Consider the following 21,522-nt stretch of genomic DNA (forward strand, 5'->3'; position numbering starts at 1 on the left):
CCCCATGTTCAAATGCCCACTCCTCCTTCTCCACTTCCGAAATGAACTTTTATGACAACCCATTGGCGCACTAGCACCCATCGATCTCACTGTAATTCCTGGTTTCACGGTAACATTTTACATGGAACTCTACTTGAAGCTTTTGCTTTTTGGCAGGAGCAGGGTGGGGGAGGGGGGCGCGGTCAGCAAAGAGACAGTCCCAACGACAAAGGAGCAAACTCCTCCCCAATGCTAAGGCAGGAGGGACGTAAATTCTGGAGGGTAAGCACCCAAGAAAAGCACGCACAGTAGGAAACCCTTCACAACAGGTGCGGGTGACACCAGCAAGATGACCAAGTCCGAGAAGGAAGAAGGAAGTTTTGCAGATGCTCAGGACTCTGAAGAGGAAAGATTCCCATCAAAAGTTGCCCCTTGGTCTCCACGTTCAAACTGCAGCATGAGTTTTTAAAGAGAATATAAACAGCTGACATGCCTTGAGTTTCCTTCCAAGAGCAGGGAGAGAAGGAGGCTGGCCCAGAGGAACATGTCGCCCAGAGGCGGCAAGGACAATTTGCCCTCACTGACTATCTTTGCACGTGGGACCCTGCGCCTCACCAAGGCTCAGAAACCCCATTGATTCCAGGGATGGCTTCTGGCCAAAATCAAGATTCACCCGAGACCCATGAGTTCGTTCAGAAGAACACCGCCCCCCTCCCCCCTGAGGTTGAAGCTTTTCAACGGAAAATGTAGAAAAACTGTCTGTTGGAAAATGCAAGCACCTCTAAGGCTGGAAGTGATTTTACTACCCCAGGGGTGCGATCCAGTAGCTAGGAAAATGCCTCAATGGAGATTCTCAAGTCTTTTTAATTCAATCACCTAAAAGAGACTTTCTGAGTCCCTTGAGTAGCCTTGGAAATGCACTGGGTAGGTCAGGGTTCCAAAGGTCCAACCCCTTGGTCCCCCCATTAGCATAGGACCCACACACACACGGGGTGGGGGACGAGGCGGGCTGTGAAGGGCTCACTCCTCCTGCAGGTCTTTGGGACACAATAACCCCAACACAGCATTAATGCATCTCAGGGCCCACCACTCCTAGAATCCTAGAATTCAGAGGTTACCTCGAACATAAACCTGTTCCAAAATGGCAAATATATTTGCATATCAGAGGTTAAAAGCAATGTCCAAGGAGCTCCTCTGACAGCAGAAGTACACACACCCTTCATGCCCCCAACTTCCACGGAGGCGACCATCTGACCGGGTGGCCTGCCTTCTCTGCCCGGGTCAGGCACGTGCTGCGGAGTGTCCACCAACCCGTGCAGCTCTGCTTCGCCACGAAAGGGAAGGGCCCAGCACACGCTCCGAGGCGCTCCCACGTTTCCCTTACTGACTAGTTTATCGAGGAAGCAATCCCATGAGCCTAACAATGGGGCACACGCTTGTATCTGCAGCCTTCATTTATTATTTAAAACCAAGAACCAGCATCGCCTGTGTCGACCTATTGGAGCCTCTGTCTCTGGGTCTCTCTGTCTCTGTCATACACACACACACACACACACACACACACACACACACACACACACGGTGAGGAGACTTACATCACAACTACATCCTACAGAAGATGATTCAACCAGTCTCTGCATTTTCGTGAGGTTACAAATCGAGTTAACCCATGAAAGCGCAGCAGGTTCCAGTCTCCACCATTCTGGGTAATGCACCCAACGTCTCATCCGAGCCAGGCTCTGACTGGTCAATAAGAATTTAAATTCAGATTCCGGCAAATAAAATGGGACCAACACAAGATACCTGGAAGAAGGTAAAGCACCTGCTCCTTTTTCCTTGGCTCGCTCTCCTCCACAGCATCTTTCCTTCTGGATTTCCTTCAGTCCACCAGCCTTGAGAGGCACTAAGGAGATCATGAGCAAACCTGAGCTCAGCAGCACCCTGGGAAGCTCAGGCATAAGGGGGAGACCGGCTCTCAGTGGCCAGCTCGCCAGGGTCTGGGTCTCCTCTGCACAACGAACAAGCGTCTGGCCCAGTGGCAGGGCTGCCCTGTATCCACCCCTCCTACCCGCCATGTGCAGATGTAGATGAGACAGGGCTCAGAATGCTTTTCCAAGAAACGTGAACTCCCAAGGAGGGCCACTGGAGCAAACCGAACCCCTTAAGAATAATTTTTCCAAGGTACAACATGCTCTTTTATTCTTAATATTTCTAAAGAGTAACAGATTCCTTTGCACAACAAGACTGAAAGTAATACCTAAACCCGCAAAAGGCAGGGAGCTCGGATGTGCTCGCAGCTCGGACACCTCACACACACCACGGTGCTAACTCTAGCAAAAGCTCAAGAAACACGGCACTGGTGTCTAGTGGGATTCTTCAAAGGAAGAGAATGCTCCCTCCCTTTACCAACTAGCAAAAGCTGGTTTTCAAAGCATCTGGATTTAATAATTTCCTTTTTGTGCCAACTACCCATCCTGCACGTGCTGCTTGGTCTTTGAAGGCCATCATCTGCCTGGCCAGTTACTGCAACTTGCAAATCAATGGTGTCTCAGCCACCAAGGTTACAGACCTCAGGCAAGCAAGAGCCACAGCACAGCACCCTCCATCCTGCCCTGAAGGCACAAGAATGGGCAACGGCCCCTACTGGTGTTTATTTGTACAGCTACAAGTGAACCACACACAGATCCAGGTGCATCCCCAACATCATGGCAACCATGTGTCTCTTCCTTCTACCTTCTACTTCAAGACCAATGGCCAACTTCCATGAACATTTCCACCTCCCAAGAGTTACAGCCGAGGCCTTAAAGACAGTCCAAACACACGAGTCCACAGGAAATGGCATCCACAATGGATGGACCAGGAAATAACCAATCAACATGGGTCCACGGCAGCCTCCGTGAGTCCCCCTAGGTCTGGCTCAATGGCCGCGCTGCTAAAACCATGGACCCCAACCCTAAGAGAGTCGGCACTCTCCCCAAGCAGAAAGATATAAACACCCATGTCCCTACCTCAATCAGGAAGTCCCCAGTCCTCAGTCCGGCTTGCCATGCCACCCCTCCTTCATCCACGGACTCCAGGTACTGCAGGGCTGGGAACGCCGGCGTTGGCGTGAATTCTTCAATGGGTGTATCCGCTGGGAAGACAAGGAATACCTCAGTACAAGCCTGGGTGGTGTTTCCAGGTTGGCAGCCCCGGCCCCTTAAGGGCCCCTGAGAGAAAGGGGGTGTGTATGTCTCCCATTGGAAGTGGGTGCTCCAGGCCTGCTCTCCCCTGGGAAGGGCTTGCCACTCACAGTCATGGGTCAACACCAACTCAAGCAATGAAGCCAACTGCATTTTGGTGCCACCATATCTCTTGGCCTTTCTGTTAAAAACACCGAATGATATGCTCTGCTGTATGTGTCTTTATGTACATGCCTGTCATTTTCTTTAAAAGCATCAGTGACTAAACATTTTCAGTTCTAAAAATGGAAAAGTTCCCCCCATAACCACACAGAGCTCCAGAAACACCACAATGAACCCCTTGCCAAATTTATATCTACGTAGACTCGCAACCAAGGGAATTCAACTTGGAGCATGGACAGATCATAATGCTGACCCAGTGGGTGGCTGCGGATTTGGAATCTGCTTATGAATTCTGTCTGCAGGGAGCCCGGCTCTCAGCGACCACTCTGCGGCCAGCACCCACGGGAAGGCTGGGCCCCCGCTCCTCAGCAGAGCTGAGCCTTGGTATCTGGGCCCCACATGGCTGCCGAGCAAAACTCCAGGGCAAGAGATGGACTCCCCTGGGTAGTTATGAGCAGCCAGGGGTGGGTGGGTGGGAAGATGAAGATGACCCCAGCAGGGGGAGGGGACAGAACATCACTCAGACAGTCATACACACACACACACACACACACACGGAGACAGATTCATCTTTTCTTGCTCTCTCTGGACAGATGGCTCCTGGGCAGCCTGAGCTTCAGGGCAGGTGGGGCTGCCGCCCAGGGAAGGAGGCCTTTCCTAGCTCAGGCCGGACCCGGCACAGCACAGAGCCTCTGACATGAAACTTACACATGGCTTACCCACACACGCGGTGCACAGATGTCTCCTCTCCCGGGGAGCTGATGCCATTTTGTTTTCTTTTGAAAGGGAAGCCCCCAAGAGAAGGGCTGGTGTGGAGGGTGCACTGCCATGGGATGCATGCCCAGAGCCCCCCACCCCAGGCCACATGACGTGTATGCTGCCGGCTCAGTCCACGGCAGAGGGGACCATCTTGCCACATTTCCTTTGCAAAGTCACCTTAGAGACGGGCACACACAGACGCCGCCGCACTTGGAGCCAAAGCCCACTCCCAGAATGGGGCAGTTTCTAGATATATGAAACTCAGCACCGGGTCATTCTGGATATCTGAGACCAGGAGCTCCAAATCCAGCCACAGTTGGGCTGAACTAAACCACAAAATATAGCATAAACCCACGATTAAAAAAACAAAACAAAACAAAAAAATGAGTGGGGGGAGGGAGAGAGAGACAGCGAGAGCTCGTTCAGAGCAATACTGTGTACAGAAAATTGAAAATATTCCTAAAGGAAGCCCCGATGTTTTCTGAGTACGGCAGAATATGTTAAAGAACATGGTTGTCTAGCAACCAAGTGCCCCCAGGAAGAAGGCTTCTTTCTGAGCCGGGGAGCATTTTCATACGGCGTGCACACACACACACACACACACACACACACACACACACACACACACTCACTCACACTCACACAACATGGGAATGCACCCAGACTGGGAGCAGCCGCTCTTACCTTTCGCCCCTCGGAGCACGAATCCAAAACCCTCATTGTCCTTCTTCTGCAGGACCACTGTCTTCTCCTCGATAATGCAGTCACTGTAGAGAGAATTCCGGGGATAGCGACCATTATTGTAACCCGTCATCATCACCGTGGCTGATCCTCCGCCGGGGACGTTCATCATCATAGCCAATTAATCACCCAGCTCGCCGGATCCAGGCAGCATGGAGGAAACTAAGCAGCACAGGGAGCAGGAGGAGCGGAGGCAGCTGGGGGGGCCGGCGAACGGGATAGGCGGGCTCGGCACAATGGGGCTCGGAGGGGGGGGCCGGCAGAGGCAGAGCCGGAGCGGAGCCGAGCGAGCGAGCGGGAGGAAGGAGTCAGGCATGGTGGGGAGGCCGCCGAGCCATGGCAGCGCGGGCTGGCTCCGGGCACCCAGAGGCAAAGAAAGTAAGTGGCCCAGAGCCACCAGGCGCAGCAGAGCCAGGGCGCCCAGGCTGATGCATCTTCCAGGGGAGCCCGCTGAAATCAGCCAGAGGAGAAATGAGGCAGCAGGTTTTTGGGTTTTTTTTTCTCCTTCTTCTTCTTCTTCCTGAAGGGGTTTTCAAAAATCAAATTCTATTTGCTCTCTGCACGAGCCGGCGCCGAGCGGCAGCGACCCCTCCCTCCCGGCCTGAATGAATGTGGTGTCCCGACAACCACCAGGGAGCCCACAATGCCACGGCAGCCTCTGCGCGGCGTCATCCGGCACAGAGAAACCGCAGGCTGGCGGAGGGGGCGGCCGGGGCGCTGCTGGGGGGGGGGGGCTCCTAGCAGGAGGAGGCAGGTCACTCCAGCGACACCAAAGCCATGGTGTCGAACGGCATGGTCTCCTTTAGGGAATGATGAGCCGTGGGGACAGGGAGCAGGGGGCTCGGGGGCTACCCCCTTGGACAGACAGCCTAAAGCCACATCGCCTGCCTCTTGGCACAGCATTTTTTTTTTAAAGGAAAGAAACCCAAAAGCTCCAACTTTGCTTCAGCTGCCAAAGCCTCCCATCATTTACAGTAAGGGCGCTTTGCCACATAACTGTCCAGCCCCGGAGGCACCTGGGGGCGCGGGACGGAAGTGGACTTCCTGGCGGGCCACACGGCCGGGGCTGAACAGTGGCCCTCCCTCCCCACCTTCCAGGGGCAGCCTCCCCCCAGGACTCGCTGCTGCCCCGGAAGTAAGTAAGTCGGCAGCTGGAAGGCCAGGCCACTGCGCAGGGAAGGAGGAGGGGCAGGATGCGACGTGGAGAGGCTTTCTCCAGGGTCCTAAGGGGCTGGCCAAGAGAGGGCTGCATGCCCGGGGTCCTGAGGAATTCAGCAGGTCCCTGGCTTGGAGGGGGAGGCTGGGGGACGCAGCTAGCAAACAGTGGGAGCAACGTGCGGACAGGCTCGAAGTCACAGACAACTGAAGGTCAGCTTTGTCCAGCACTGGACTCAGCCTGCAGGGAGCGCAGGGCCCCAGCATGCAGCCAACCGGGAGCAGTTCAGCCAACCCAGATCAGGCCCCAGGAGGACAAGGGACAGGGGTGCTTGGACAGAGCGATGGGCTGCTGAGAGTTTCCCAGCATGCAGATGAGGCAGGGGAGCCTCAGAGAGGCTGGGGGACACAGCTGGAGAATGCACGCAGGTCCTGACCCAGTCCCGAGCTCCTGCCCTTGCGGCGGACGAGCATGCAACGGAACTTGCCAGGGTGACCCTGTCTTCCAAGAAAGGGCTGGCAGAGTGCAGATACTTACTTTCACAGCCAACAGCCCATGCAATTGGGGATGATGGGTCTAGGGTGGTCTAAGACTCGAGGAGGGGTTCTGTCCCCGTGCTCTTGCTCTGCCTGCTACCCTGGGCACAGGGAGCCCCAGGGTCACACGGCTGGCCTGGCCTTTAGTAGGTGATGGGGCTCCCTAAAACCTCTAAACCTCGCCCTCGCATTACAAGGCGGCAAGAAGCCATGGGGCAACTGTGAGGTCAGATGGGGCAATTCCCAGGATGGTGTGGTGGGCCAAGGGAGCCCCAGGGAGCCATCAGCTGCCCTCAGAAATAGCAAAAGGCTGGCGGTTAGCCAGGACCTGGGGAACCACAAGGCAGGAGGAACTGGGGGCAGGCGGAAGCTCTGTAGTGAGCGGACCCTGTGCCCGGCTGACCACCTTCCTGTCTCCAGGAAGCCTCCCCCAACCAGGATGCAGACCTGGCCTGCCTTCCCACCTGCCTTGCTTCCTGCTGAACTCCTCAAGGGGGAGGGCCCTGGCCCGGTGGCTCCCTCGGGCACCGAGCAGGTGCCAGCCCTGCGACCCGCTTCTCTAGGGGAAGGCTCATGAGGGCCCCGGCCGCTGCGCCCCACTTTCGCCCTCTGCATGAGTAGCTGCTGGCCAGCAGCCCCCGAAGCCCCAGAAAGACGATGCCTGCCCTGCGGGTCCTGAGCTCTATCTCCCCCGGGGGCACAAGCGGCCCCCGACACCCACCACCTGTCTTGCATTCCAGGCGGCGACCCTACCACGGGCTGACTCTGCCGGCAGGACCAAATGCCGCCTCAGGATTCATGTGGCTTGCAGGCGACTGTACGTTTCCTCCCAGATGTCCCCCCACGATGGGGAGCTTGTTGCGGCCAGGGCAACAGCAACCCGCTGACCGCACGGGGGTGGTCTGCTGTGGTGGGCGGCGAGGGGTGGCACCGGCATTGCAGGGAACTCAGCTCCAATCCCAGCTGTGCTCTGACCCAAGGTCACTCTGACCTTCACAGCCTCAGTGTCCCACTCTGCAAAATGGGATGAGGAGCAAAACATGCCCTGTGGGCCGAGGAGGAGTTGACGAAGTAACCTACAGCAGCCCAGGCATGCAGCACGTGTTAGTAGCGGCGACCCTGCTCAGAGAGGGTTTGCACGTGCCAACGCCCCCCCCCTCCTCCTCCTCCCCGGGACCCCTCCCGGGCTAACGACGGAGCCCCTCTCTGAGCCCTCTGAGTCCTCCCAGCGACTCCTCCCTCGCCGAAGCATGTCCTGACTCCCACTCGGGGCTGCCACCATCTTGCCCCCAGTCCGTGTGGCTGCGTCCTGCTTGCTGAGCAAGTGCCAAACTCCTTAGTCTCCGATACGAAGAAGGATTCCGGTCTCTTCCATCCTGCTTTACTTCAGGATCTAAGCAGCCGCCGGCCCCTGCCCCTCATGACCCCGTCTTATTTTTATTCACAGACAGACCTGGGTTTGAATCCCACCTCAGGCGTTTACCAACTCAGCTGCTCAGAGCCTCAGTGTCCCCACCTGCGAAGTAGAGACAGTGATATTTGTCTGGTAGGCACTTTGGGGGGCAACTGGAACAAGGCCCCCTAACGGGGAAATGGCCGTCTCGTGCCCAATCCCTTGGGAGACAGGGCTCCTGGACGGCATCACCCCAGACGCCCGCAGTGCCCAGCAAAGGGTGCCACGCACCCATCACGTCCGTGGGCTGCAGCAGAACAGGCGTGAACACAAGGTAGGGGTCGAGCTTGGGTGTGTCAGGGCAGGCGGCGAAGGAACACCTCCGGCCAGTGAAGGGTCTCAGTGCACACGCCTCCAACTGGGACAATCCCTGGATCCTGGGTCGCACCCAGAGGGCAGGAGCAGCTCAGCACCACGGAGCACCTGCTGCAGGCGGTGGGCTGGGCCCAGGCAGCCCGAGACACAAGCGGGAGGGAAGTCCCAGGCCATTAGAAGCGGACGGTCTTTGTAGCAAACCGTGAAAAGCAGCAGGAGATCCAAATGCAAGCGTCGTTCCCTTGAAACAGGAGCTCACGTCTAGTTTCATCCGAACAGCACAAACGCGCAGAGTTCCCTCTACCCCCACAAATCAGACTGGGCATTCCCACCCCCGGGCCTTCGGGAGGAACCTGCCTGGAGATGAGAAACTCTCAGAGGGCTCCTTAAGCTGGTTTATGAATCTAAAAGCTGTCTCAGGATGACAGCCATGGCCACACGCGGAAGCTGTGGCAGGCGGACGCGGCTTCTGCAAGCTGCCTCGGGAGCTGGGCTGAAGCCCCAGAAACCAGAGGCCACGAGGCCTCAGCCCGGCCAGCCTGGCCGCGCACCAGCAGCCCTGCTCCCCAGATGCATCCCAAATGCATGGGAGCTGCCTTCACAGGGACACTGCCTTGGCGCCCACGTGGGCCCCACGCTGCTGAACTTGGTGCCACCTGGTCCCTGGGGACACGGCCTGGTGAAACCAGCAGCCCAGCCCTAGTGATCACCCTGCACCCCTGCTTTGCATCTGCCCCCTGCCCCGGACTCCAGTCACTGCCCACCTTCCTGCAGGGTCCCCCCGGCTCGTTTTCACTCCCTACAACGCTCTACCGTTGGCCTTGTCTTTTACCCAAGTGCTCATACGTGGGCCCTTCACGCCCCACTGCCTCGTGCTCTGTGTTCCCTTTGCCTGCCATGCCCTCCCCACCACTGGTCACTCACAGGCTCTCTGCCCTAGGCGAAGCCATCCCAAACCCTCCCAACGACGGTCAATGTCACACATTCTCTCCCCAAGGGTGCCTTCGAGCCGGGCCCAAGCCTCTGAGGGGACCCTTCTCACCCACTAACCCATCAACTGTGGGCTCCTTGGGAGCAAACATCAATGCCTTGTTCCTCTCTGAATCTCCCTAAGTGGCACAATGCCTATTCTTGGTGAGATTCTACCTGGGTTTGTTGGCTACACAAAAAAAACGTAATCTAGACGTGCCGTCTTCAAATGTGTTTTCTGAATAGGGTGGGAAGGCACTTTAATGAACACAAAACGTTCCCTTCCTTGCCAGTTTCCTGTAGCAGGAGCTGCAGAAGGCAAAGGGGCGGGCATCTAGCCCCGGCAAGTACGGCTGTGCCGGCTGCGCCCAGTGCGACTAGACAGGGTACCATTTACGTGACGGCCATCACAGAACCCTATGTTCGTTATGGTTATTTGGGCACAGATGGAAGTAAGTGCCTTGAGGAAGGGGCAAGCAACTTTTTCTAGTTCGTACAAAGATGGAATATAGGCCATTGGCTGCCTTGAAGAATGTAAGAGGTATCCACAGAGACCCACATCAACACTGGGAGACGGCTCCATTTCGAAGCTCCCCTGGGAGCCACGTGGCAGAGACCATGAAAGGTTTCCGTGTTCTCACTCACCCAGCAGTCCCACTGCCCACCACAGTAGAGTTTACTGAACTCACTTGGAACAAGACAAGAGGATCATGGAAATCAGGGCTGGCCACACAGTGGGCCCCGAGTCCCCACGCCACTGGCGGGCCCGAACGTACTCCTCCTGGCGTCTGACCCACAAGACCACAGGTGTCCAGGCATCAAGTGGCTTCGACTGTGGCCCAAGGTCCACTTTCTCCCAGCGGGTCCCGCCACGGCCCTACAGGGGAGGCAGCTGTTCACCTGGTCCGGGAGGAGGCAGGTGCCCGGGATGTCTGCTAGTATACTTGGGATTCGTCAGTCCCGAACAAGCTCCCTTGGCAGCGGCGCCCGATCCCGGAGGAGGGAGAGTCACAGGAAGCCAGGCCTGGGGTGGCTGAGATGTGCGAGCACGCAGGGAAGGATCACGGCGGGCATTTTAACCTCGAGCACAGGACTGTTGGGGTAGACCAGATGGCTTCACCCGGAGCCCTCCGGACCTGGGCTAGGATGGGACCATCAGGTCAGATAGCTACATTTCTTCCCTGCTCCACGGGGACTGGGTTTTGGTGTAGGGCTGAATGAAGTTCAGGAGCAGCCAGGACCAGGGGCTAAGCTACATTCATTAGTATCCGAACGCAGCCATAACTCACTGAGTACCTACTAAGTGCCAGGGGATGGACTGGATACTTGGCACTTTGCGGAGACCAAACCAGGCCCAGTCTGGCCCTTACGGAGACGTCAGGTGTGGTGGGTTGAATGGCGGCCCCGCAGAAGATGTGCTCAAATCCTAACTTCCCGGGCCCAGGACATGTGCCCTTGTTTGGAGACAGGGTCTTCGCAAATGTGTTTAGTTAAGGATCTCAAGATGAGATCCCCCCTGGATTTAGTGAGGGCCCTAAAACCAACAACCGGTCCTTTTAAGGGAAAAGAGAGGGAGATTTGGGGCACAGAGGCACCTGGGTCAGAGAAGCCAGGTGAAGACGGACAGAGGCAGAGATTGGAGGGATGCGGCCGCAGACCAGCGAACACCAAGGATTTCTGGCAAACGCTGGAAGCTGGAAGAGCTGTGGTAGGACCCCCCACCCCCCCGCCTTGGAGGGACACAGCCCTGCCGACACGACACGGTGAGCTCAGACTTCCAGCCTCCAGAATTGGGGAGAATGCATTTCTGTATCCTCAGCCCATGGTCATTTGTTACAGAAGCCTCGGGAAACTCTTACAACAGGCAAGCGGGAAGACAAGTATTAACTCCGACAGTCACAGGAGTGTACAGGATACGGTGCTGTGAGAACCAGGCTGGGGGACTTCCTGTAGGAGGAGGGCTGACGCAGGAGCAGGCGTGAATGGGTCACAAGGCTAGAGAGGTAAGAGGAAGAGGAGAACATTCCAGAAGGAGGTGGGACTACATGATAAACGTTCTGAGGCACACCAGAGAGAGGCCAGAGAGGCCAATCACACAGGGCCGTGGGTGTCAGCTGCCTGCCCACCCAGGGCCAGGTCCAGGAAATGCAGCTGGGCGGCGAGAGGCTGGGGTGCAGGCCCGGGGCAGCCCCTGCTCGTCCCCAGTGTCACCCAAGAAGGCTACAACGAGAGAACACCACAGTTCCACCTTCTCCCACTAGCCCTTTGTGGCCAGGCCTGCGTCGTGCTGGATTGACCCAGGGGTGACTTGCACAGTGACAGGAAGGTCCGACAACCACGTTCCACGATTCACGCCCAGGGTCGTCTGCTGGTGCTGCTGGTGACACCTGTCCCAAGCCACCAGCGTGAACCGGATGTCAGACGAGGCACCAAGGCAGGAGGGCGCTGTGCCCGGAGTCAGCAGGAGTGGGCACACACAGACAGGGGGACGTGCCGTGAGTCGGGCGGGCTGACCCCCTTCGGGGCTGCGGGAGCGGCGGGGAGGGGTGCAGAGCTGCCGGCTGGGAGGCAGCAGGGACGTTTCAGCAATCAGGCCCTACAACCCAGCCCCTGGTGGCCTCAACGCTTTGTGGGGTCCCACAGACATGCTTGTGACCTGGAAAACAAAATCCGCCAGCCGTGAAAATCCGAAGAGCAAACAGCCACATGCAAATCGGTCCGTGCTTAATTGAGTGTCTCTGAAATCTAACGTGGAGTCAACCTCATTACTCACTAAGTTTTGTATCCACAAACATATCACTGCACGCAAAAACCACGGGCAAGTCGGATCTTCTCAGTTTGAAAGAATTTTTGGGTATGTGGCTGAGGGCAAAGAATTCGCAGGAGCCTCGGGGGAATTACCGCCAGGAGCTACTCACAGGCACACGGGTTCACAGGCAAAATTCCCCAGATCATTGCAGAGCTTTTCCCCAGCGAGGTCCACCGCACGGGGGCCGTACATACGGGTGGCGGGTCTGGGCTGGGACCGCTGGAGCAGTGGTGGGGGCCCTGGGAGGACTCCCGTCAGGGAGGCTGGTGCATTTATTGCAAGGAGCGGTTGTGGGGGGGTCCCCGCCCTCTCCAGGGCAGTGAAACAGAAGCCGGAGAGAAGCCTCGTCTCGGTCACTCCCCTGGTGAACACATTCCGGTGACAGCTTGGTGCAGGCAGGAACTGGGACACTATTAGAAAGAGGGACCTCCAGGGATCGGCAATGACAGTGGCTGTCCTAGAAATTTCCAGGCTCTGCCAATCAGGAAGGATGAGGCTACAGAGAGCCCGTCAGCTCCGCTGAGGGGGTGCGGCTGGCCTCAACAGGTGTCCCCGCTGCACAGAGATGCCAGGCGCGGGCAGGCGGCCCAGATCACCGCGGTCGTGCTGGCTCTGGGGCGGCACAGAGGGCCGCTCCGTGGGCGGGCAGGGGCAGAGCCGGGGCTCATCCCTGGGAAGGCCTGGCAGCCGCAAGCAAGCGGGGGGGCGGTGTTCCCCGAGTCATCTGTCACTTGCCGCTAAGCTGCTGCCTCTCAGCCCTTGTCCGCGCTCGCTGCCACTCCCTGCATCCTGCTTCCTGCTTCCCGGCCGGGGAGTACCTGGTGTTGCCCCTTGCCTCCCCCACCCCACGCAAGCAGGAGGCTGCCATAATTCCCGGGCGAGATGAAGCCCACGTTCGGTGCCATCTTGGAGTTCTGAGACACAGGCTAGGCTGTGCACGGCCTCTTACGTCACGTGCAGGAAGTCAGGAGTGTGCAATTCATTCACAACTGACGCTGCTCCTGGCTCCTGAGAGCCCATCTTGCTCCACGGGCAGGGAGGCGGCATCTCACGGGGCACCAATGAGGACATGGGCTCCGTCCCCATGGAGCCCACACACCCACTCAGCAGAGATGCACTCGCACGGGAGGATCTGTGGCTCCAGATCGGCGATTATGAAAACGCCCTGCCTGGTGTTCCTCCTCATCGCTAACATGATAAGCAATACAAGTTTTTCCTAATAGAAACAATAATGTGCAAAGAACTTGATTCAAATTAAATTGTCTCATTACTTTGTAATATATCACCCAAAAGCATTTCCTAAGTACTACCAGGAGCATTACCTGCCAAGAGCAGCTGGTGCAGAAGACAAAGACACAGCCGAAATGCGAACAAAATAACGACGGGAGGTGGTCATCGCTCCCCGCGGAGAGGAAAGGACATGGGGTCTAAAAGGGAAGACGGCCGCCTTGGAACGGGAAAGGCTCAGGTGGGGACCCCAGTTGGAAGTGGGGCCTTGGACAGGACCCTCACCCACACTGGGCTTGGGTCTTCCTGTCTGTAAGATGGAAAATCAGAATATTCCAGTAGGTACTTGACGCTTCCTGACTCAGAACGAAGCCTGAACCCGGGACTCTCACGTACAATCTGCGAGCAGATGGGGTGACCCAGTGCTCTGGGCAGCCCAGGACACAGGGAGCTTTCGGTTTTTAAAACCAGGCTGGACCTGGCCAAGCTGGGAGGAGCTGGGTGCCCCCCCATCACTGCCTGCGGGAGGGCACAGCACCCACAGCTCCATGAAACCTTCTCCCACGGTCTACCTCTGCCCCCCTCCTGGCCCGGCGGGCAGCGGGATCATTCACGGTGGAGAGTCCCTGAAGCTGGAGGGAGACGGTCTGCCTCGGGCCACACAGCTCGGCCAGTAGCAAGTCCAACTCGTAAACCTTTGCCTTTGGTCCCGAACCGAATATTTTTTTAAAAAACAAAAAGTCAGGGGAACAGTACAACCACCTGACATTTTGCTAGGAGTGCGGAAGGGGGCTGTTTATGACTTTTCTTCCTGTGGTAATTACAGCGAGAGGCCAGGCCTGCCCCATCTGTTGGTCTTGAAACTCACCCAGAAAGACCACGCTGAGTGGGCTGTGGGCAAACCATTCCCAAGTCCCTCGGGGAGCGGTGGACTGACGCTGTCCACAGCTCTAACACTGGAAGCTGTGTCCTTCCGTGGGAGCGAGACCGAACGTAGGCATGACCCTCCTGGCTTTGGAGAGGGGGACTGAACTTGGGCTGGGTGAGGGGCTTGGGGGCCCACCTGGCCAACCAGATAGCACTGACCTCTAAGGTGAGAGGGCATGAGACACCCAGACCAGGCCCCGGCTGGAGGGTAGGGTCTGGCCATTGCTACCGTCCACCCCCAGACCACCAGTCTCTTCCCATAGAATATCTTGTTTCTGTTCCCAGGGCTAATGCTTATAGAAGAGGTTGCCTTCACCAAAGGGGCAGTTCTAAAGTTGCTCAGAGTCTGAAATAGACACATTTTCACGGGGAGCACCTGCATAAGTCCTTCGAAAGGGGCTCTGCAAACATTCTAGATCAGGGGTTGTCAAACTCCTTCTGTAAAGGGCCAGAGAGTAAATATTTCAAGCTTTGCAGGCTTTATGGTTCCTGTTACAGCTACTCACTCTGCTGCTTGTGGCTCAAAGGCAGTCACGACACTATGTACATCAACCGGTGGAGCTGTGTTCCAATAAAACTTTATTGACAACAAGCAGCAGTGAGTCAGATTTGGTCCTTGGGCCATAGGCTCTAAAATCCTGGCCCAAATGTTCTAAAGCCACTTGAATTGACACAAACGATACGTGTACTTGAGTGCCTCAAAATAACTCCCCTGTGACCACATATCACAAAAGCCGGGAAAAGTCTTAATCCTCCTACACAAGCCGTACTTACATCACTGTACACAAGTACCTAGTTTGACACGACATCTGAGCTTCAGAAAAGACCTAAGGAAAACTTTTGAGAAATGAGGTCATCTATCAGATGCCCTAGAAAGACTCAGAAAGATCATATGGAGAATCTTCCCTGAAACACAAAGAAACATGCCCCTCCTCACGAGCAGAGCCAAAGCTAAGGAGGCCCAGCAGCTAAGAATTGGGGCTTGAACGTGTGTGTGAACGTTCTACCGTTAAACAGCATGGTTAGTTAGGTAGGGGCCATGCTTTCCAATCCCCATTTCAATTAGTTGGCCATCTGCCCCATGAGAAGGTCTTCTGGGGCACGGCAGAAGTGTGCTGCTCTTGGAACGCACTCTGCATGCTTGCTGTATGCCAAACTCCTATTCATTCCTCAAAGCCCACTTCAGCAGCCACCACCTCCGGGAGAGCCCTGTCCCTCCCACGTGCCCGCTTCCTGGTGCTTCCCCCAGTCGCTTCCCGCTACGGCGGCAGGAGGAGTCAGAGACTTACTCTCTCAGCCTCCCTTGCCATTATGGATGGTCACAGGATGTGCTTTAGGCCCATGAAACTCGAGGGCAAGTCTCCAGGGCCCTCTGGGTAAGATTTTACTTGTGGGAGAGATTTAGAGGGGAGGCTTCCTACTGCCTTTTCTTCCCCTAAATCCTTGCTTGGGATTTGCTCTGAGGGCACATGCAGCCATGAGGGAGAGGCCAAGAGGCTTGCAGAGATGCCGCCGAGCCATGGAGCGGCTCCTAGACGTGCCCTCCTTCAGGCTTGCCACGGACACCTCAGCCACTGTGAGTGGGTTCTTGTTCTTTGCAGCCAGAAGCTTCCTAATGGACATGGAGCATGAGCAGAGCATGAGCTGGAACAGAGAGGGTGGGGAGGTTGCCTGTCAATGAGAAGATCCGAGCAAATGACCAGAATCGGATGCTAAGACTTTCCGATAAATCAAGCAGCCTGCAAGCTCTGTTCTGGGCGGGAAAGCCTCATCCAGACCCCTTCTTCTCCGAGGACTGCTCATTAGCTGCAAGGACTCAGGATGCCCTGGTGACACAGACCCGAGGCCCCGCACCACCTTCTATTTCCCAGGGGAAGATTTAATTACAGCCCCTCATCTCAGATTGACTCAGTTCAGAAGGCGGAGGCTACCGAGAGGTGGTTTTCTTGATCTCAGCCAAGACTGGTGTGCTGTCGACCACGCAAGGACTCCGAAAACACCCCAGCTGCTCCTCAGTCTGTGGCAAAGCTCGTGCGCTGTGTGGCGGGGACAGACAGACACAGCGGACGTGGGAACCTTCTAAAGTTCCTGCTGGAGTAAAGGATGTTAGACAGATGGGAGCTTCGCCCCGGTGTGGACCGGCCCCTTTGACCGACAGAAGGGAAAACTGGGCCAAGGCCTGCACCTGACCAAGTCGATGGCGGGGCGAGGACTCTGCATCTTCTAACGCATCCTGCGGCCTCTGTGGCCAACGTGGCCAACTGATGGGCTTTCGGTTCTGGAAAAGCGACCGAAAGGGAAAGTGTTTGCGGTTCCGCTTGGCTAGCTGAGCGGCGTGCGTCTTCCTCTTGAAATCATCAAGTGTCACTGAGCCTTCTCTCTCCTGCACGTCCCAGGATGCTTGGTGCTTCCCACTGGGCCGCCGCACACGACCCCGGGAGCCCTCCTGGCCCAGGCAGGGCTCAGAGGTCAGACTCCTCTAGAGCCGGAGAGACGCCCCTACGCTCTGTTCCCCATAAGCCGCTGTTGCTTGCACTCACTTCTGCCCGTGAGCTGCTCCCCAAGGAAGAAGCCGTCTTACAGAGCAGGCTCTTGTCCCCACCTGTGTGTCCCTCTTCTGTGCAGGATGCGCCCCTCCATCTGCTCCCTGCCATGCCTCTGCCTATCAGGGCCATTTCCCACGGCATCTGGATAGAGCTGTCGGCGCAGGAAGTTGGCGAATCCTCCAGAGACGTAAGTCAGCCCGGCCGCCAGGCTGCAGATGGTCTGCGTTTCCAGGGGGCTTCCCGGAGTCTCCCCTTAACGTCCCAGTTCTTCGGGATTTCCTGATCGCCCGCCCCCTGCCACGTGCCTCATTATTCTTTATTAAAGCTGGAGTCCCAGCACATGGCCGGCCATTCCAGGCCATCCGTCTTGTCCTCCTTTGTGCTGGGGCTGCCGACCTGCTCCTCGCCGCTCCGGCGATGGTTCGGTGGTTTCCGCCTGCCCCGACCAGATCCTTTCTCAACCACAATCTGGTTCCAGGTGCCTGTCTCCAAGGCCAGGCTACATCTGTATTTGTCCTCCTCCCTCCCTATCTTTAATAGCCAGCCCGGCTTCTGCTCCCCATTTACTACCCCCTTTCCCCAAATGCCCCAACACTGACTCTCCTCGGTCAGAGGATCTCAGGATGTCTGAGTTTATCAAAGCTGAACGACACTCACTAGAACTTCCCTCCCTCCTCCGCTCCCCCCGCCCCACTACTGAGAACACCACCGGTCAGCAGCAGGTGCCGAGATGCACTGATCAGTGCGAGTGGGGATGATCCTACGGCCCCGTCTTCACAACATGCCCGGCACCATGTGAAGCACCCAAGCCATCCTGTCTGGCACATAACAAACCTAGGAGGGAGGCACTGTCTTCTTTCCCACTTTACAGACGAGAAAGCTGGGGCTCAGAGAGGTTTGGGGACTAGCTGAAGGTCACACAGCTGGCATGGGGCGGAGCTGGGCATCCACCTGAGGTGCTTGGCAGCAGAGTCCTGCCTTTGCCTGCAAGGAGCCAGGTCCGCCCCGAGCACAGGGGAGGCCGGTCCTTTACCCATGGAGGGAGGACACGGGGCTCCTCCCTGGGCCCCCAGCGCCCTCTTTTGAAATGTGCATAGTCTGGGGTAGCTCCACGCCCAGCAGGACTTGGAGCCTGAGGCCTACCTCCTGTCCTTCCCCTGTGCCTGGGGAGAAGTGGGACCAGAGCCTTACTCCCGGAGCAGAGAGGGAGTTGGTTAGGATGGGATGTTGCCTCCCCTGAAATGCCTCCCCGCCTGTTCCAGCCACCTGCCTCAGGCCATTAGTCTGTCCCGTCCACTCCACAGCATCGATGAGAGGCTGAAATGATGTCCTCATTTTCCCACACGTCCCTGGAGCCCCCCCCGCCCCCCGCCCACACTAGGACGGGAACCTCGGGAGGGCAGGGTGCTGTCTGCCCTGCTGGCCACGCACCCCTCGGGGCCTGGAACGGTGCGGGCACACCGTGGGCACAGAGATTTCTTCCGTTGGTGACCTCAGGGGGTCCCCTCTCAGAGCCTTGACCTGGCCCCAGAGCTTCCCTCTGCTGTGGATGTGGGGTCCACCACTGCCTGCCACCCCACCCTGGCGCCTTGTGCAAGTCAGAACAGGTGCCCCTCCCTCAGGCCCTGACTTCCCGTCTGCCAACACGCATGAGATCCATTTCCAAATCCATAGGGCCCAGGGTGTGTGAGTTTTGCCTCTGGGGGCTGAACAACCTCCCCGCCCCCCCCCCCCCCCCCCCCCCCCCTGTGCCCCCCCCCCCCCCCCCGGGGGGGGGGGTTGGGGGCTTCCCCGGGGGGGGCCCCCCCCCCCCCCCCCCCCCCCCCCCCCCGCCCCGGGAGCCTTGCTCTTCAGGCCTTAGCTTGAGGCCGGCAGGTGAAGGGGCTGGGGCAGTAGGTGCGTCTCGGTCCCGGTGCTCATCTGGGCGCTCGGGTGACTATATGTGTGGGGGTGTGGTGGCCAGAGAGCGTTCCCCCAAATGCATGTCCACCCCAAACGTGGAATGTGACTTCTTTGGAAATAGGATCTTTCAGATGTACTTAAGGGAAGGACTGAGGACAGATCATCCTGGATTTGGGGAAGAGGTGCCCTAAACCCAGTGATAGGTATCCTTATAAGAGACAGAGGAGGAGAGACAGAGAGGAGGAGAAAATGTGATATGAAGTCGGAGGCAGACGCTGAAGGGACAGGGCCACAGCCCAGGGACACGGGGCCCCATAAGCTGGAAGACACAGGAAGGATCCTACCCCAGGGCCTCCAGAGGGAGTGTGGCCCAGCAGCACTTTGATTGAGGACTTCTGGCCTCCGGAACTGGGAGAGGACAAGTTTGTGCTGTCTAAGCTGCGCAGAGTGTGGTCATCCGCAGGGCAGCCCGGACACTCATCAGAGTAAGTGGCGGGAGTACGGTTCCGTCCCCGCACAGGCTGCCCAGAGAGGATCCACAGGAGCTGCAGGCCGACGCCAGCAGCAACCTTCCGTGCAGGTGCTGGGGCCCTGTCCACGGAAATGGCCGTGAGAGCTCCCCCAGGTCTCTAGAGGTTCCTGGGATGGCCAGCCCTGTGGCCTGTTGTGGCCGGCTCCCCAGCAGGGCAGTGGTGAGGAGGAGCACCTTCCTGAGTGAGGAGCAGGCAGGGCATCATCCTGACCTCATGCTGGTCAATGGTGACCTTGCTCCTCGTGCCATCTGGGTTCAGCCTCAGTGGGCCCAGCACCGCCCTGTGTGTCCTGGACACAGGGTGGGCTCTGGGCTGGGGCCTGGGGGGCAGCAAACCCTTGCCCTCCTCCGGGGCGGCCCCAGCATGGCCTCACAGCCGTGGGGCGTCCTGGCTTTTCCAGCAGGCACACGAGCACAAGCCTCATCCCCTATCCCACAAGCCTCTGGAAATGACTTGGGGTCCCATGGAGGCCAATGTGTGGGGTTGGGGACAGCGGGCACAATCCGGGAGAGGAGCTGGAGTACCCAGGCCAGGAGAAAGGAGAACAAAACTCCCGCAGCCTCAGCTTCTCCCTCTGTGAAGTGGGCTGTCACTCCGGACTGGGGGGGTGACTTACTCAAGGCTGACACTGACGAAAACCACCTGTCCCGGTGTCCGTTCTCACGGACCCACGTCACAGTGTGTGGAGCGCTCACGAACGCCCTGTACTGGGTTTGCTATAGCAGCAATTGGACATGAGCCCGGAGGCTTCCAGAACACAGGGCTTTTGCTGCATGGCGGGAGTCGGCAGCCTCTCTGGCTAAAATGGTGTTGCAAGGCGGCCCCCGGGGCGAGGTGGGGGGGGGAGGGCACCTGCTTCTTGCCCTTCCAGGTTTCTGGAGGCGGCCTGCAGTCCTTGGCTCGTGGCCCCTCCCCCATCACTCCGACCCCTGGTCCTTCATCACGTCTCCCTTCCCTCGGCTTCCCACCCTCCTTCATCCTAACGAGGACCCTTGTGATCACATTGGGCCCACCCCATATGCAGGATCATTTTCCAATCTTAAGGTCAGCGGATTCCCTGCAAGGTCCCCTGTGCAACCCTAAAGCCCCTTGAGCATGCGTCATGTTCACATCCCGGGATTAGGATGTGGGCGTCTCCGGGGGGGTCACTATTCAGTGACCACGCCACCCCAGCCCCTCCGCCCCACCCCGCCCCCCGTGAGACAGTGAGACAGACCAGGCACTGCCCCGCTGGGGACGCTGCGGGTGGAGGAGCCCGTTGGCATGGGCACCACGGAACAAGCAGACAGGTAGTGTGGCGCAAACCTTCGAGCGTTCCCCGGGACGTGGAGGAACAAAGCCTGGTCAGTAATGAGCCCGCACGCAACGACCACCGACGGGCAGGGGGCTCTGCACGCACCTGCCCTGACCGGCAAGGGAACCGGGCGGGGGTGTCGGCTGCTCAGGGGCATTTTGGTTTTTCTCCCCTGGAGCCGGCACCAGATCCACCTAAGCCCTGTGTGCGCCCTCATGCTGGGGGCCTCTCCTCTTGGCCAGCTTTGACCCTGGAAAGCGCCAAGTAAATGCCTTTGGCTTTGGTGCCTCGAGGAGGAGTCAGGAAACACTGTGTAAGGCCCAGCCCAAACCCAACATGCGATGTGACAAATCCAGCTGGGGCTGGCAGGAGCCTCGTCTTGCAAGGGTGGAGTCCATCAGATTCTCGGGGCAAAAACTAATTAGATAAAGATGAACCTCGGACCCCTGGGGAGTTCTCCACAAGGGCTGAGAGGAGCTCATCCTGCATGTCCATCCCACGACCACGCCGGGGCTGGACCTGCCTGCGGAGGGGTCTGGGGCACGTGGGGCTACGATGTATCAGTCCCTCCGGGGAGACACAGCCCTTTACCTGGGAGCAGTGAGGGGGTTTCCCCAATCATTCTATTCCCACCTGCACAGTCCTCTTTAGTTTAAGAAGTGGTCCCTAACACAGTGACCTGGGGTGGGGGCAGGAAGAGGCGGATGCGTGCCCCTCAGAGAAAACCCATCCTTTCTTGGTCTGCGCCTCCCGGCTCTTGGTTTTCGTACAGAAACCCCCTCTCGATGTCTTGCACATGCAGGGCTCTGTTTGCTGCACAGTGTGGGTGCTGATGGCCAAACGTCACCCAGATTTATAAAAACAGGTTTGGGGCATGTTGAGGCTGAAAGGTACGGGGAGAACACCTGGGATGTGGCAGGCATTGTCCCACTTGAGGGGCGGTTGCTTTTCCGTGTGGCAGAAACAGGAAACAGGAGCTCAACGACCTTGGGACAGCGTGAGCCAAACCTCTCCAAGGGCGAACGGGTGAGA

The 21,522-nt window shown here is 57.7% G+C and overlaps 1 protein-coding gene across 1 annotated transcript in view; it reads right to left on the reverse strand.

Moving 5' to 3' along the window:
* The window catches only part of SHANK2 (SH3 and multiple ankyrin repeat domains 2), a 477,134-nt gene that overhangs the window by 139,912 nt on the left and 315,700 nt on the right, over positions 1-21,522 (reverse strand). Inside the window, 2 exon segments of the mRNA XM_032414570.1 lie at positions 2,988-3,112; positions 4,767-4,849. Coding sequence (XP_032270461.1) covers positions 2,988-3,112; positions 4,767-4,849 — 208 coding nt within the window.

Source organism: Phoca vitulina, unplaced genomic scaffold (genome assembly GCF_004348235.1).
Source record: "Phoca vitulina isolate PV1807 unplaced genomic scaffold, GSC_HSeal_1.0 scaffold16, whole genome shotgun sequence".
Taxonomy (NCBI): Eukaryota; Metazoa; Chordata; class Mammalia; order Carnivora; family Phocidae; genus Phoca; species Phoca vitulina.